Source organism: Chionomys nivalis, chromosome 3 (genome assembly GCF_950005125.1).
Source record: "Chionomys nivalis chromosome 3, mChiNiv1.1, whole genome shotgun sequence".
Lineage (NCBI taxonomy): Eukaryota > Metazoa > Chordata > Mammalia > Rodentia > Cricetidae > Chionomys > Chionomys nivalis.
Genome location: NC_080088.1, coordinates 87,448,346 through 87,466,497, shown reverse-complemented (window position 1 = coordinate 87,466,497; position 18,152 = coordinate 87,448,346). Strand labels below are relative to the sequence as shown.

The following is an 18,152-nucleotide window of genomic DNA, read 5'->3' as shown; positions in this document are numbered from 1 at the left end:
CTGTGTTTTGCAGGCTTTAACTAGTGCCATCTGTTTGACCATGGGTTTAGAACTATACATTGGAGGCTGTGGGCTCACCACTCACCAGTGGACTAACACACCAATACATACAATTCTTCCCTCACCCAGAACCTGTTAGGTGTCAACAGTTCAGCAGTTAAGTGGTAAGGTCTGTCTCTTTCTCATGATGACCACTGGCATGGAGCAGCAGGTACTGAATTTTGGTATATTGAAGGTGTAGAAGAATTTGGTTTTGGTGGTGGTGTTTTTGCACTGAGACAGTTTCTCATGCGCCCAGGCTGATCTCAATCTCCCTATGTAGCTTTGAACTTCCTCTTTGACCTTGTGATTCCCCTGGCTCTACTCTCTGAGTTCTGGGATTATAGAAGTGCACCACTAATTGCATGTTGCTGGCAATGGAGCCAGGACTTTGTGACTTCTGAGATTTCACTCTCTTAGCTGATTCTTATCACTACTCCTAGATTTTCTTTTTCACAAACAAATAGCAAACAAACAAACCAGCATCAGTGGTCTCTAATAAAAATAAAAACTAAGGTCAATAAATCAACTTTAATGGTATGCATAATTCACACACTGCATGCTTTATCTATTCGCAGTATAAATTTCAGTGGTTTTAATATTGTTCCACATTATCAGTTACTTTTAGAGCATATTCTTCAGTCCAAAAAAGCTCCTGAACCTTTATAAGCAATTGATCAGAGGGATGATTTTCATTGTTTTTATTGAGCTATACATTTTCTGTGCTCCCTTCCCTTATTCCTCTACCTCTTTTGCCCTCTTTCATGATCCCCATGCTCTCAATTTAGTCAGGAGCTCTCTTCTTTTCTCTTTCTTGTGTAGATTCATATATGTCTCTCTTAGAGTCCTTTTTGTTGTTTACGTTCTCTGGGCTTGTAGACTACAAATTGGTTTTTCTTTGTTTTTGGACTAAAGCCACTTATTATTGAGTACATATTATATTTTCTTTCTGGGTCTGGGTTTACTTACAGGAGAAATGATTTATTTGTTAGTGGTATAGATTCTAACAGGTTGCTATTGTTTTGCTGAGTTGACTTGTTAAAAATGACAAAATATCTTTCAGGGAAAGACAAAGACATTCTGTAAAGATCTGAATGCAGATGGCAAAATCTTGGTTTTATTTTAGTTTTTGAATGGATCCAGCCTTGATGAGAGGGTATTTCATATAAATGAATTTGTTTGAAATTTGGGCGAAATGAAAGAACCTTTGGTCTTCTTGAATTACAACATCGTTTATTGATTTTTCCCAGAATGTTAACTCAAAGGTCATCAATTCTGGCCCTACATGAACTTTATAATCTATCAAGGTTGAGAGAATATCAAAGTCCAGGTGATGCAGACATGAGCCATTTACTTACTGGAGCCATGGCCCCACCCATCCTTCGAGGATATAAATACCACAGGCTGGGAACTCTTCAACACAACAGGGCAGAAGGGAAGCCCTGCAAAGGATAACACACACAGCTGGAGGGAGAACACAAAGGGGTACATTGCTGACAGACAAGCAATGGTGGACCTGACTTCAACTCTCTCACTGGAAACCTGGGTGCTTCTGGCAATCAGTTTGATGCTCCTATACCTGTGAGTACCCACCAAAGTCCCTCTCCCACTGTGTCCTTGGGATTGGGGTTATATTCAGACCTGCATTCTTGTATGACCAGAAGGTCAAAAGTGACATAGGAAGCAGGGCTAGGAGAGATGGCTCAGTGGTTAAGAGCACTGACTGCTCTTATGGATGATCCATGTTTGAATCCCACCATCCACATGTGGCTAACAATCATCTGAAACTACAGTTGCAGGGGATCTTAAGTCCTCCACAAGCAGTAGGATACAGTTTTATAAATTGACAGCATCAGTTGAAGTTAACTCTTGTAAAAACACTTTGAATTTACATGATTTTATTTATTGGGTCTAGGGGCAGCACATGAGACAGTGTATGTGTGTGTGTCTGTCTGTGTGTGTCTGTGTGTGTGCATGTGTGCGGGGGGTAAATCAAGCTTATAGAAGGCTAGAGTGTCCAAGTTAACACCAAAAACTGTGACAGTTAGAAAAGGAACAGTTACACCAACAGCATGACAGCTATGCCAAGAGCGTGACAGCTGCGCCAAAAGTGTAACAACTGGAAAAGGGCATGAAATTCAAAACCAGTGACCTGACAAAGCCCACGAAAAATATTCCCAGCCTAGATAGTGCTGAAGGGGAGCAAGCGTGAAGGAGACCTGTCTTATTTACCAAAAAAAAAAAAATCATTGGAGTTAAAGATAGGGTAAGATGACTTAAAATGCCTGATGCTCTTGTGATCTCTATTGCGGGCTATAGGAGCTTCAGCTCATATGGATGTGACTGCTGATGTGCTTGGTTAATTCTCCTTCTGCTTCTTCTGGGATTTGTGGGGTTTTGCTTTACACATTGCATGTTGTATGGAAATAAGTTTCTGCTTGACTCAGTTCCCCACTGAGTCAACTATTCATCTACAGAGGGACTCCACATGTGTGCATGTATGTATGTGAATGTGTGTGTAAGTCAGAAGAAAACTTTCTCTCCTATCATGTGAGTCTTGAAAGTCAAATTCAGAATAACAAAAATTTTCAGTCATCCCAAAGGACAGAAATGATGTAACAACTGAGCTGAGTTCACTGTGCATTTTTATTTATGGCTAAATAAGCATCAAACAAGGGTATATATATACACACATATATATATATATGTGTATATATATATAGTATAGTATGGTATGGTATAGTATGGTATGGTATGGTATGGTATGGTATGGTATGGTATGGTATGGTATGGTATGGTATGGTATGGTATAGTATAGTATAGTATATATACTACTGTGGCAAACCCCAGTGATACGAACTCTTGAAGTTCATGTTGACATTATGCAGCTCTTCTAAGGACACCCTCATATACTGTCAACTCTGTCTTGCTAAGGAGATAAGATTTACTCTCAGTATGACCTGATTGACTTTCAGGTTACATCTAGATTCACAACAATTCAGTAGAAACAAGTACAAACTACGGGCTGCCATGCACACTGGACCACTCACCTTTTCTTTAACCTCTGTGGGAGATGGAGGGACAGCCAAGTTATTGGTTGGTTTCATGTTTGGTCATTATTATCTCCTCTCTTCTGTATGTGTTGTCACAGGGTTTTCTGTTTCACTTGTAGATTCGGGACCCAAAACCATGACATTTTTAAGAAACAGGGAATTCCTGGGCCCAAACCTCTGCCATTTTTAGGAACTCTGTTATATTACTACAAGGTGAGTATTGATTATTGACAGTCAATAATGGTTTGGTTTTCTATTAAAGGCTCCTTGGATGGAAGCTCTGAGATTTCCTGCCCTCATGCTGTATGTTCTCATGATACTAGAGAATGTCTAGTGGTTTCTTGGAGACTAATTGCCACTTTAAAACTATCAAATGCCTGTATGCATGTTTCTATAATGTGTATTCATGTATTTGCCTGTGAATGAGTGCCCATGTAAGTGCAGATGCATATGCATGGATATATGTGTGTGCATATTGAGGTCAGAGTTTGGTGCAGGTGTCTTCTTGATTGCTATTCACTTTATAACTTGAGGCAAGGCCTCTTAGAATCCCAGCCCTCTCTGGCATCACGAGTTTAGCTAGCGAGCTTCCTCTAGGGATCCCTTGTCTTTGCCTCCCTCAAGTGGGAATACAGAAGGACTTTAACACATGCCTGGCTTTTACACAGATACTGGGGATCCAAACTCTAACTTTTATGATGATGTCTCTTCCCACTGACCATCTCCACAGTTCCCATTGTCAACTTTCCCTATATTTATTAATTTGGGGGTAAGTGTATATGTACCACAGCATGCATATGTAGACAACTTGTGGGAGTGTGTTTTCTCCTTTTACCATGTGAGTCCTAGGGATAAATTTTTGTTAGGTTGTCGGAGTTGGTGAAAAATGCCTTTTCATTTGGAACCATCTTACTGTGAGCCCTCATGTCAGTTCACTGAGCCTCAAGTTTGCTTTATGTGAAATGCACACATCTCTGGCCCATTTAATCTTTTTTTTTTGAAATGCATTTTTTAATTAATTTTTTTTTCATACAATAAATTCTCTTTTTTATTTATTTTTTATTGAAAAAAAAACATTCCGCCTCCTCCCCGCCTCCCATTTCCCTCCCCCTCCTCCCGCCCCTCTCCCCCTCCCCCCAATCCTCTTCTCCTCCCTATCCAGCCCCAAGAGCAGTCAGGGTTCCCTGTCCTGTGGAAAGTCTAAGATCCTCCCCACTCCATCAAGGTCTAGGAAGGTGAACATCCAAACTGTATAGGCTCCCACAAAGCCAGAACATGAAGTAGGATAAAAACCCCATGCCATTGTCCTTGGCCTCTCATCAGCTCTCATTGTCTGCCATGTACAGAGAGTCCGGTTTTATCCCATGCTTTTTCAGTCACAGTCCAGCTGGCCTTGGTGAGTTCCCACTAGATCAGACCCACTGTCTCAGTGGGTGGGTGCCCCCTCCTGGTCCTGCCTTCCTTGCTCATGTTCTCCCTCCTTCTGTTCCTCGTTGGGACCTTGGGAGCTCAGTCCGGTGCTCCAGTGTAGGCCTCTGTCTCTATCTCCATCCATCGCTAGATAAAGGTTCTATGGTGATATGCAAGATATTCATCAGTATGGCTATAGGATAGGGTCATTTCAGGTTCCCTATCTTCAGCTGCCCAAGGAAATAACTGGGGACATTGCCCTGGGCACCTGGTAGCCACTCCAGGTTCAAGTCTCTTGCCAACCCTTAGGTGGCTCCCTTAACTAAGATATCTGCTTCCCTGCTCATCAATCCAACATTCCTTTATCTCCAATCATCCCGTTTACCCAAGTTCCCCCCATCCTCTCCTTCACACTTTTCTCTCCCCATCTCCCCTTACCCCCATCCCACTTCACCCCCAAGATTCCAATTTTTTTGCCCGGCAATCTTGTCTACTTCCCATAGCCAGGAAGTATATGTTTTTCCTTGGACTCACCCTCTTATTTAGCTTCTTTAGGATCACAAATTATAGACTCAGTGGCCCCTATCCACGGCTAGAAACCAATTATGAGTGAGTATATCCCATGATCTTCTTTTTTGAGTCTGGGTTACCTCACTCAGGATAGTATTTTCTATTTCCATCCATTTGCATGCAAAATTCGAGAAGTCATTGTTTTTTACCGCAGAGTAGTAATCTAATGTGTGTATATATATATATATATATATATATATATATATATATATATATATATTCCACACTTTCTTCATCCATTCTTCCATTGAAGGACATCTAGGTTGTTTCCGGGTTCTGGCTATTACAAATAATGCTGCTATGAACATAGTTGAACAAATGCTTTTGTCATATGATAGGGCATCTCTTGGGTATATTCCCAAGAGTGGTATTGCTGGGTCCAGGGGTAGGTTGATGCCGAATTACCTGAGAAACCGCCACACTGATTTCCAAAGTGGTTACACAAGTTTGCATTCCCAACAGCAATGGAAGAGGGTACCCCTTTCTCCACAACCTTTCCAGCAAAGGCAATCCTTGGTGTTTTTGATTTTAGCCATTCTGACATGTGTAAGATGAAATCACAAAGTTGTTTTGATTTGCATTTCTCTGATCACTAAGGAGGTTGAGCATGACCTTAAGTGTCTTTTGGCCATTTGAACTTCTTCTGTTGAGAATTCTCTGTTCAAATCAGTGCCCCATTTTTTAATTGGGTTATTTAGCATTTTAACGTCTAGTTTCTTGAGTCCTTTACATATTTTGGAGATCAGACCTTTGTCTGTTGTGGGGTTGGTGAAGATCTTCTCCCAGTCAGTAGGCTGCCTTTTTGTCTTAGTGACAGTGTCCTTTGCTTTACAGAAGCTTCTCAGTTTTAGGAGGTCCCATTTATTCAATGTATCCCTTATTGTCTGTGCTGTTGGGGTTATACACAGGAAGCAATCTCCTGTGCCCATGTGTTGTAGGGTACTTCCCATTTTCTCTTCTATCAGGTTCAGTGTGTTCAGATTGATATTGAGGTCTTTGATCCATTTGGACTTGAGTTTTGTGCATGGTGATAGATATGGGTCTATTTTCATTCTTCTACAGGTTGACACTCAGTTGTGCCAGCACCATTTGTTGAAGATGCTTTCTTTCTTCCATTGTATGCTTTTAGCTCCTTTATCGAAAATGAGGTGTTCATAGGTTTGTGGGTTAAAATCCGGATCTTCTATACGATTCCATTGGTCGACTTCTCTGTATTTATGCCAGTACCACGCTGTTTTCATTACTGTAGCTCTGTAATAGAGTTTGAAGTCAGGGATGGTAATGCCTCCAGAAGTTCCTTTATTGTATAAGATTGTTTTGGCTATCCTGGGTTTTTTGTTTTTCCATATAAAGTTGATTGTTGTCCTCTCAAGATCTGTGAAGAATTTTGATGGGACCTTGATGGGGATTGCATTGAATGTATAAATTGGTTTTGTTAGAATTGCCATTTTTACTATGTTGATCCTCCCAATCCAAGAGCAGGGGAGATTCCTGCATTTTCTGGTATCCTCTTCAATTTCTTTCTTCAATGCCTTAAAGTTCTTGTCAAATAGATCTTTCACTTCCTTGGTTAGAGTTACCTACCCCAAGATATTTTATGCTGTTTTTGGCTATCGTGAAAGGTGCTGATTTTCTTATTTCCCTCTCTGCTTCCATATCCTTTGTGTATAAGAGGGCAACTGATTTTTTGGAGTTGATCTTGTATCCTGCCACATTGCAAAAGGTGTTTATCAGCTCTAGGAGTTCTTTGGTGGCGTTTTTGGGGTCACTTATATACACTATCATATCATCTGCAAATAATGCAAGTTTAACTTCTTCCTTTCCAATTCGAATCGTCTTTATCCCCTTATGTTGTCTTATTGCTAAAACTTCAAGGACTATATTGAAGAGGTATGGAGAGAGTGGACAGCCTTGGCGTGTTCCTGATTTTAGTGGGATGGCTTTAAGTTTCTCTCCATTTAATTTGATATTAGCTGTTGGCTTGCTGTAAATAGCTTTAATTATATTTAGGTATGATCCTTGTATCCCTAATCTTTCCAAGACTTTTATCATAAAGCGATGTTGAATTTTGTCAAATGCTTTTTCAGCATCTAATGAAACGATCATATGGTTTTTTTTCAGTTTATTTATATGATGGATTACATTGATAGATTTGCATATGTTGAACCAGCCCTGCATCTCTGGGATGAAGCCTACTTGATCATAATGGATAATTTTTCTAATGTGTTCTTGGATTCGGTTTGCCAGTATTTTTTGAGGATTTTTGTGTCGATGTTCGTGAGTGAGATTGGCCTGTAATTCTCTTTCTTGGTTGAGTCTTTGTGTGGTTTTGGTATCAGAGTTACTGTAGCTTCATAAAAGGAATTTGGCAATCACTCCTCTATTTCTATATTGTGAAATACATTAAGGGGTATTGGTATTAGGTCTTCTTGGAAGTTCTGGTAGAATTCTGCATTGAAACCATCTGGTCCTGGCCTTTTTTTGGAAGGGAGGTTTTTGATAACAGCTTCTAATTCTTCGCGACTAAAAGGTCTATTTAGATTGTTCACCTGGTTCTGGTTTAACTTTGGTATACGGTATTTATCTAAAAAAGTGTCCATTTCTTTTACATTTTCCAGTTTTGTGGCATACAGGCTTTTGTAGTAAGATCTAATGATTCTCTGAATTTCCTGTGTCTGTGGTTATGTCCCCCTTTTCATTTCTGATCTTATTAATTTGCAAATTCTCTCTCAGCCGTTTGATTAGTTTGGATAGGGGTTTATCAATCTTGTTGATTTTCTCCAGGAACCAGCTTTTTGTTTCATTGATTCTTTCAATTGTTTTCTGTGTTTCTATTTTGTTGATTTCAGCCATCAGTTTGATTATTTCCAGTCCTCTACTCCTCCTAGGTGAGTCTGCTTCTTTTTTTTTTCTAGAGCTTTCAGGTAGGCTGTTAAATCTCTAATGTGTGCTTTCTCTGTTTTCTTTAAATGGGCACTTAGTGCTATGAACTTTCCTCTTAGGACTGCTTTCATAGTGTTCCATAAGTTTGAGTATGTTGTTTCTTTATTTTCATTGAATTCAAGGAAGACTTTAATTTCTTTCTTTATTTCTTCCTTAATCCAGGTATGGTTCAGTAGTTGACTGTTCAGTTTCCATGAGTTTGTAGGCTTTCTGGGGGTAGCATTGTTGTTGAATTCTAGCTTTAATCCATGGTGATCTGATAAGATACAGGTGGTTACTAATATTTTTTTGTAACTCTGGATGTTTGCTTTTTTACCGAGTATGTGGTCAATTTTCGAGAAGGTTCCATGAGCTGCAGAGAAGAAGGTATATTCTCTCCTATTTGGGTGGAGTATTCTGTAGATGTCTGTTAAGTCCATTTGATTCATTACCTCCATTAATCCTCATATTTCTCTGTTAGGTTTCTGTCTAATTGACCTGTTTATTGGTGAGAGAGGAGTGTTTAAGTCTCCTACTATTAGTGTGTGCGGCTTGTTGTCTGGCTTGAGTTTTAGCAATGTTTCTTTTACGTACGTGTGTGCTTTTATATTAGGGGCATAGATATTTAGGATTGAGACTTCATCCTATGAACTGTTCCTGTTATGAGTAGAAAATGTCCCTCTTCATCTCTTCTGATTGATTTAAGTTTAAAGTCAACTTTGTTAGAAATTAGTATGGCCACACCTGCTTGTTTCTTAGGTCCATTTGCTTGATAAGCCTTATCCCAGCCCTTTACTCTTAGTAGGTGCCTGTCTTTGTGGTTGAGGTGTGTTTCTTGTAAACAGCAGAATGTTGGGTCCAGTTTTAGTATTTAATCTCTTAGCCTGTGCCTTTTTATAGGTGAGTTGAGTCCATTGACATTAAGTGATATTAATGACCAGTGGTTGTTAAATCCGGTCACTTTTTTAGTAGTAAAGTTTAGAGTTTGTGTGTTTCCCTTCTTTGAGTTGTGCTGGTGAATGGTCTCTAGATGTCTGAGTTATTGTGGTAATTGTTGGACTCCTTGGTTAGTGATTTTCCTTCTATTACTTTCTGTAAGGCAGGATTTGTGGCTACGTATTGTTTAAATTTGTTTTTATCCTGGAAAATTTTGTTTTTTCCATTTATAGTGAACAAAAGCTTGACTGGGTATAATAGTCTGGGCTTGCATCCATGGTCTCTTAGTTTCTGCAATTCATCTATCCAGGACCTTCTGGCTTTCATGGTTTCCATAGAGAAGTCAGGTGTATGTCTGATCAGTTCACCTTTATAAGTAACTTGGCCTTTTTTCTTTGCAGCTCTTAATATTCTTTCTTTGTTCTGTATGCTTTGTGTTTTGGTTATTATATGGTGAGGGGATGTTTATTTTTGATCCAGCCTATTTGGTGTTCTGTATGCGTCTTGAACCTTCATAGGTATATCTTTCTTTAGGTTGGGAAAGTTTTCTTCTATAATTTTATTAAATATATTTTCTGGACCATTGAGCTGCGCTTCTTCCCCTTTTTCTACTCCTATTATTCTTAGGTTTGGTCTTTTTATTGTGTCCCATATTTCCTGAATGTTTTGTGATGAGAGATTGTTGGCCTTGCTGTTTTCTTTGATCAGCATGTTTATTTTCTCTATGGTATCTTCAGAATCTGAGATTCTTTCTTCTATCTCTTGTATTCTGTTGGTTATGCTTGATTCTGTAGTCTCTATTCGTTTACCTAGATTTTCCCTGTCCAGCCGGCCTTCTGTTTGTGTTTTCTTCTTTGCCTCCATTTCAGTTTTTAAGTCTTGAACTGTTTCCATTATTTATTTGATTGTTTTTGCTTGGTTTCCTAGGCTATTATTCACTGATTTACTCAATTCTTCAAACTTTCTGTTATACTTCTCATCCATTTCTATAAGGTCATTTTTTACATGCTGTTTAAGGGCGTCATACACTTTCATAAAGTCAATTTTTTTCTACTTCTTCTTGATTAAGGTGTTCATGACCTCCTGCTGTGAGGTCACTGGGTTCTGGTGGTTTCATATTGTTTTTCAGATTGTTGGTTGAATTCTTGCATTGGCGCCTGCCCATCTCTTCCTTTGAGTGCTCCCCTATGGATCTTCTTTTACAGGATCTGGTCTCCTTGCCTACTGATGTACCTTCCCAGTGATGGCACTCCCCAGTGTTGGCTGTGCTGGTGCTCCAGTGTTGGCTCTCCTGGTGCCGAGATCAGATCTCTGTGCCCAAAGATGACTCTCCCCAAAGATGGCTCTCCTGGTGCCGAGCCCATTTAATCTTGATATTCAGGACAGGATGCTCAGACTTTATGAGCAAAAGGAAGTTTGTTTCTTACCTTGTGCATATTCTGGAAAGGCACTTCTGTACTTATTTGAAATAAATATTGAGGGGGTTTTCAGCTTTTTGGACATCAACCTGGATTTTCTCCTTTGTATCCAGATCATGAGCAACATTTTTTACTTTTGCTGAATACTTCTGAAGCATCAGCATATCGCAGACCTACATACACATCTTTGTGGGAACTTTTCATGTGTTTGTGTTCTCTGCATAACCATTGAAACTCGAAGCTATTTCTATAGATCTAACCTCACCATTTACTATTTATGGCAGGTTGAGGGAGACTTGGGAATTATAATGGTTTCTTTTTGGATCTTTCTTTTTTTTATTCTTTTTTAATTAATATTTCCACCTGCTCCCCGTTTCCCATTTCCCTCCCCTCCTCCCAAATATTGCCCCCTCCCCCCACTCCCCTCTCCCAATTCCACTCCTCTTCTCCACCCCCCACACCATTCCCCCTCCCTCTCGATACTGAAGAGCAGTTCAAATTCTCTGCCCTGCGGGAAGACGAAGGTCTTCTATCTACGTCCAGGAAGGTGAGCGTCTAAACAGGCTAAGTTCCCACAAAGCCAGTTCATGTATTAGGATCAAAACCTAGTGCCTTTGTCCTTGGCTTCTCATCAGCCTTCATTTTCCGCCATGCTCAGAGAGTCCAGTTTCAACCCATGCTTATTCAGTCTCAGACGAGCTGGCCTTGGTGGTCTCCCAATAAATCAGTTCCACTGTCACAGTGGGTGGGTGCATCCCTCGTGGTCCTGATTTCCTTGCTCATGTTCTCCCTCCTTCTGCTCCTCATTTGGACCTTAAGAGCTCAGACCCTTGCTCCAAATTGAGTCTCTGTCTCTACCTCGATCCATCGCCAGATGAAGGTTCTAAGGTGATATGTAAGATATTCATCAGTATAGGATAGGGTCATTTCAGGTTCCCTCTCCTCAGTTGCCCAAGGTACCAGCTGGGGACATCTCCCTGGACACCTGCGAACCCCTCTAGAGTCAAGTCTCTTGCAAACCCTAAGATGGCTCCCTTAGTTAGGATATATACTTCGCTGCTCCCGTATCCACTCTTCCTATAACCCAACCATCCCAATCCCCCGAGTTCCTCCCATCCTCCCCTTCTCATGTTTCTCATCCCATTTCCCCTTTGCCCCATGCCACCTCACCCGCAAGATCCCAGTTTTTGCCCTGCAATCTTGTCTACTCCGCTTTCCAGGCGGATGACTATACGATTTTCTTAGAGTTCACTTTCTTATTTAGCTTCTCTAGGATCACAAATTATATGCTCAATGTCCTTTATGACTCACCTAGAAGCAGTAGAAGTCTGGAAATAATCAAATTGAGGGCTGAAATCAACAAAATAGAAATACAGAAAACAATCCAAAGAATCAATGAAACAAAAAGCTGGTTCTTGGAGAAAATCAATAAGATTGATAAACCCCTATCCAAACTAATCAAACGGCGGAGAGAGAATACGCAAATTAACAAAATCAGAAACGAAAAGGGAGACATAACCAGACACAGAGGAAATTCAGAGAATCATTAGATCTTACTACAAAAACCTGTATGCCACAAAATTGGAAAATGTAAAAGAAATGGACACTTTTTTAGATAAGTACCATATACCAAAGTTAAACCAGGACCAGGTGAACAATCTAAATAGACCTGTTAGTCGCAAAGAATTAGAAGTTGTTATCAAAAACCTCCCTTCCAAAAAAAGCCCAGGTCCAGACGGCTTCAATGCAGAATTCTACCAGAACTTCCTAGAAGACCTAATACCTATACTCCTTAATGTATTTCACAATATAGAAACAGAGAAGTCATTGCCAAATTCCTTTTATGAAGCTGCAGTTACTCTGATACCAAAACCACACAAAGACACAACCAAGAAAGAGAACTACAGGCCAATCTCACTCATGAACATCGATGTAAAAATACTCAATAAAATACTTGCAAACCGTATCCAAGAACACATTAGAAAAATTATCCATTATGATCAAGTAGGCTTTATCCCAGAGATGCAGGGCTGGTTCAACATACGAAAATCTATCAATGTAATCCATCATATAAATAAACTGAAAGAAAAAAAACCATATGATCATTTCATTAGATGCTGAAAAAGCATTTGACAAAATTCAACATCCCTTTATGATAAAGGTCTTAGAGAGATTAGCAATACAAGGGTTGTACCTAAGTATAATAAAAGCTATTTATAGCAAGCCGTCAGCTAACATCAAATTAAATGGTGAGAAACTCAAAGCTATTCCTCTAAAATCAGGAACACGACAAAGTTGTCCACTCTTTTTGGTTCTTTCTGTAAGAATTTGTGTCCATGCCGGGCGGTGGTGGCGCACGCCTTTAATCCCAGCACTTGGGAGGCAGAGGCAGGCGGATCTCTGTGAGTTCGAGACCAGCCTGGTCTACAAGAGCTAGTTCCAGGACAGGCTCCAAAACCACAGAGAAACCCTGTCTCAAAAAACCAAAAAAAAAAAAAAAAAAAAAGAATTTGTGTCCAGGTTAGTGATTGCTTCTTTTAGAAGGATTCTATTTGTATACATGTGTATCTGCATGTGAGTTTATGCACATAAGTGCAGTACGTACAGCGGCCAAAAGAGGATACAGGATTTACTGGTGCCAGAGATACATATGGTTGTAAGGTATTGGATTTGAATTCTGGGGACAGAACATGGACCCTCAGGAAGATCAGTAAATGTTCTTAACTGTGGTGTCACATCTCCAGCCCTAAAGACAGGTTTTCTATTCTTTTTTATTTTTGTGGTGCTGAGAATGGAGTTCAGAGCTTTAGACATGCCAGTAGGTGCTCTAACACTGACCGGGACCTACAGCTGCTTCTCTTCCTTTAAGGCAGCATCCTGTGCATGAGTGTGAGCAGCAAAGGTGTAACCTGAGACGGGATCATGGCTGTCAGTCACCTTACATACTGGACTACACAGTGTGCTTTGTATTTTCGTCAAAAGATGTTAAAGGCCAAACCACTGGGAAAAGGATGAATTAACCAAATTATTAATAATGAGCCTGTCATGTGCCACATTTAAGTCTAGGTAGATCTTTAGAGACAAACCTGATTTGTCACCTGGCCCATGGTCAGTCCTCAGCAGACCTTCCCAAGTTCACATCCAGAAGGCAAGAGGCAATGCTAGTGTTGCCATCTGCTCAGGTTTTCTTCCTAAAGTTTTCTATACTTAACTACCACATTCTTTAAAATAATTAATTATCATTGTAATCATAATCATCATCATTAATGTGTGTGGTGTGTATTTGGTGTTGTTTACATGTATATATCTATTAGTGTGTGTGCAGAGACTGCAGGAAGATTCCAGGTATCCTGCCCTATCATTCTGCCTTTTCCAGATGAACCATCTTGCTGGTGCCACTATATGTAAATGAAGAATTTTTTCTGTCAGAAATGGTAAACCTTGTTTCACAGGATTTGTGTGTTTGGTTCCCTGGCTACAGAAAAGTTGATACATACAGGACAATAATGGATTTCATTCTCTTTTTCTTTTTAGGGTATATGGAAATTCGATATCGAGTGTTATAAAAAGTATGGGAAAATATGGGGGTAAGTGTTCTGGAAAGTTTCATAAGTTGATTGTGTTTAGGAGGATGTACTCTAATTGTTCAAGGACAAAGCCAGCTGAGAATTGTAGTAATGACTTCTCTGTTGTAAAGGTGACAATATGTGTCCTTAAGTGCCATGGTTCACAGGTCTGATTGTCTTGAGAACATTGTATACTATGGAGTTTGGACAGGATTTGTGGCTCCATGGACTCTGGGCCACGTGTGTGTGTGTGTGTGTGTGTGTGTGTGTGTGTTTGTTTGTTTATTGAGGCAGGGTTTCTGTGTAACAGTCCTGGTTGTACTGGAAGTCATTTTGTAGACCAGATTGGCCTCCAAGTCACAGAGATTTGTCTGCCTTTGCTTCTGAGTGCTGGGATTAAAAACATGAGCCATAACACCTGGCAAGGCCTTGCATTTTATCCAGAGTTGGCATCATATTTTTTTTCTTCTGAAACTTCCTTTTCTTTTTTACTCTCTCTTTTTTAATACTTCAAAAATAACACCAATCAAAATTCCCACTTCCTCCCCTCCTACAACTTCCCTCCTGCTCCCTCACATACTCTCCTCCTCTATTCCCTCCAGTCCTAAGAGAAGTCAAGGAACCCAGCCATGTGTGATTCCAAGTCCCTTGCCCCTACATCCAGGTTTAGGAAGGTATGCATCCAAAGAGAATAGGATATCAAAAAGCCAGTACATGCAGTAGAGACAATTCTCAGTGCCATTGTCGTTGGCCCCTCAGTCTGCCCCAATTGTGAGCCATATCCAGAGGGTCCAGTTTGATCCCATTTCCATTCATTCCCAGTCCATCTGGCTTTGGTGAGCTCCCATGAGCTCAGGCACACTGTCTCAGTGAATCCCTTGTGATCCTGACCTCCTTGTGCATATTCTCCCTCCTTCTACTCTTCAACTGAACCTTGGGAGCTCAGTCCAGTGCTCCAATGTGCATCTCTGTCTCTGTCTCCATCTGTCACTGGATGAATGTTCTATGGTGATATTCAAGCTAGTCATCTGTGTGAATACTGAACAAGGCCAGTTCAGCTACCCTCTTCTCCACTGCCCAAGATCATAGCTGGGGTCATCCCCATGGATTCCTGGGAACCCCTCCAGAGCCAAGCCTCTTGCCAACCCCAAAATGGCTCCCTCAATTATGATATCTTCTTCCCTGTTCCCATCATTCCTTCCTCCATCTCAACCATCCCACACCCTCAAGCTCTCCCCAATTCTCCCCTTTCCCCCTCTCCCTCTCCCCCTCTGCTTCCTTCTACTCCCCATCCCCATGCTTCTAACTTTTGCCAGACAATCTTGTCTGCTTCCAATTTCCAGATGAATCTATATATGTTTTTCTTTGGGTTCTCCTTATTACTTAGCTTCTCTAGGATCATGAACTATAGGCTCAATGTCCTTTGTTTACAGCTAGAATCCACTAATAATTGATTACATATCATATTTATACTTTTGAGTCTGGTTTATCTCACTCACGATAGTGTTTCCTACTTCCATCCATTTGCCCGCAAAATTCAAGATGTCATTGTTTTTTTACCGCTGAGTAGTACTCTAATGTGTATATATTCCACACTTTCTTCATCCATTCTTCCATTGAAGGGCATCTAGGTTATTTCCATGATCTGGCTATTACAAATGCTTCTATGAACTTAGTTGAACACATGCTTTTGTAGTATGACTTGGCATCTTTTTGATAAATTCTCAAGAGGGGTATTGCTTGATCCTGAAGTAGGTTGACTCTCAATTTTCTAAGAAATTTCCATGCTGATTACCAAAGTGGTTGTACAAGTTTGCATTCCCACCAGCAATGGATGAGTGTTTCCCTTACTCCACATCCTCTGCAGCATAAGATATCATTGTTTTTTTTGTTTGTTTGTTTTTGATTTTAGCCATTCTGACAGGTGTCAGATGGTATCTCAGAGTTTTTTTTTATTTGTACTTCTCTGATAGGTAGGAAGTTGAACATGTCCTTAAGTATCTGTTGGCCATTTGAAATTCTTCTGTTGAGAATTCTCTGTTTAGTTCTAAGCCCCATTTTTAATGAGGTTATTTAGAATTTTAATGTCTAGTTTCTTGAGTTCTTAATATATTTTGGATGTCAGTCCTATGTCTGATGTGCGGTTGGTAAAGATCTTCTCCCATTCAGTAGGTTGCCTTTTTGTCATATTGACTATGTCCTTTGCTTTACAGAATCTTCTCAATTTCAGGAGGTCCCATTTATTCATTGTTGCTCATATTCTCTGTACTACTGGGGTTATACATAGGAAGTGGTCTCATGTGCCCATGTATTTCAGGATACTTCCCACTTTCTCTTCTATCAGGTTCAGTTTGGTCAGACTGATATTGAGGTCTTTAATCCATTTGAACTTGAGTTTTGTGCATGATGATTGATATGGATCTATTTTCATTATTCGACAGGTTGACATCCAGTTATGCCAGCACCATTTGTCAAAGATGCTTTCATTCTTCCATTTTATAATTTTAACTTCTTTGTAAAAATCTGGTATTCATAGGTGTGTGGATTAATATTCATGTCAATTTGATTGCATTGTGTTGAAGGGAGCTGCGGGCCTGCTTTTTGTCCCACCCGGCTCCCACATGATTATCTTTATATCGAAAATAACAACACAAACTGTATTCTTTTAACTACTGCCTGGCTCATTATATCTAGCCCCTTCTAGGCTAATTCTCACGTATTAATTTACCCCATTTCTAATAATATGTGTAGCACCACAAGGTGCGCTTACCAGGAAGATTCTAGCCTACATCCATCCTGAGTCAGAGCTTCATCGTGTCTGGCATGGCATCTGAGCTCACTTCCTCTTCTTCCCAGCATTCTGTTCTGTCTACTCAACCTACCTAAGGGATGACCTGTTAAATGGGCCAAGGCAGTTTGTTTATTAACCAATGACCTTCCTCCATCAGCATTGGTCAATGTCTATGTTTTTATTCTAATACCAAGCTGTTTTGATTACTACGGTTCTGTAATAGAGTTTAATATCAAGGATGGTAATGCCTGCAGAATTTCCTTTATTATATAGGATTGTTTTAGCTCTCCTGTGATTTTGCTTTTTTATATAATGTTCATTATTATTCTCTCAAGGTCTGTGAAGAATTTTGTTGGGATTTTGATGGGGATTGCATTGAATCTATAGATTGTTTTGGTAGGATATTAACAGAGAAATAAGAGAACTAACAGATGTAATGAATCAAATGGACTTAATAGACATATATAGTACATTCCACAAAAACAGAAAAGATAAACCTTCTTCTCAGCACGTTGTAGAACCTTCTCAAAAATTGATCACATACTCAGTAACAAAGCAAACATCCACAGATACAAAAATTGGAGTAAACACCCATGTCTTATTGGGTCACCATAGAGTAAAGTTAGAATTTAACAAAAATACTACCCCCAGAAAGCCTACAAACTCAGGGAAACTGAACAGTCAAATACTGAACCACCCCTGGGTCAAGGAAGAAATAAAGAATGAAATTAAAGTCTTCCTTGAATTCATTAAAAATGAAGACACAACATGCCCAAACCTATGGAACACTATGAAAGCAGTGCTAAGAGGAAGGTTCACAACACTAAGTGTCCACATTAACAAAATGGAGAAAGCTCACATTAGCAACTTAACAGCACAGCTGAAAAGTCTACAAAAAGAAGCAGACTCACCCAAGAGGAGTAGATGACTGGAATAATCAAACTGAGCATTGAAATCAACCCAATAAAAACATAGAAAACAATCCAAAGAATCAATGAAACAGAGAGTTGGTTCTTTGAGAAAATCAACAAGATTGACAAACCCTTATCCAAATTAATCAAAAGGCAGAGAGAGAACACCGAAATTAACAAAATTAGAAATGGAAAGGGGGACATAACAATAGACACTGAAGAAAATCAGAGAATCATTAGGTCTTACTTCAAAAGCCAGTATTCCACGATTGAAAAACTTAAAAAAAATTAACAGTTTTTTAGATAGATACCATATACCTAAATTACATCAAGACAAGATGAGCAGTTTAAATAGACCTATTAGTCAGGAAGAAATAGAAACTGTCATCAAATACCTCCCAAATAAAAATTGCCCAGGGCCAGATGGTTTTAGTGCAGAATTCTACCACAACTTCCAAGAAGAGCTGATACCTATAATCCTCAATGTGTTCCACATAATAGAAATAGAAGGGTCATTGCCAAAATCTTTTTATAAA

At 39.7% G+C, this 18,152-nt stretch overlaps 1 protein-coding gene across 1 annotated transcript in view; it reads left to right on the top strand.

Moving 5' to 3' along the window:
* The first annotated feature begins 1,546 nt into the window (after positions 1-1,546).
* The window catches only part of LOC130871367 (cytochrome P450 3A11-like), a 39,477-nt gene continuing 22,871 nt past the window's right edge, over positions 1,547-18,152 (top strand). Inside the window, exons 1-3 of the mRNA XM_057764708.1 lie at positions 1,547-1,620; positions 3,212-3,305; positions 13,883-13,935. Of these exons, the coding sequence (XP_057620691.1) occupies positions 1,547-1,620; positions 3,212-3,305; positions 13,883-13,935 (221 nt within the window). The remainder of the gene's footprint in view (positions 1,621-3,211; positions 3,306-13,882; positions 13,936-18,152) is intronic.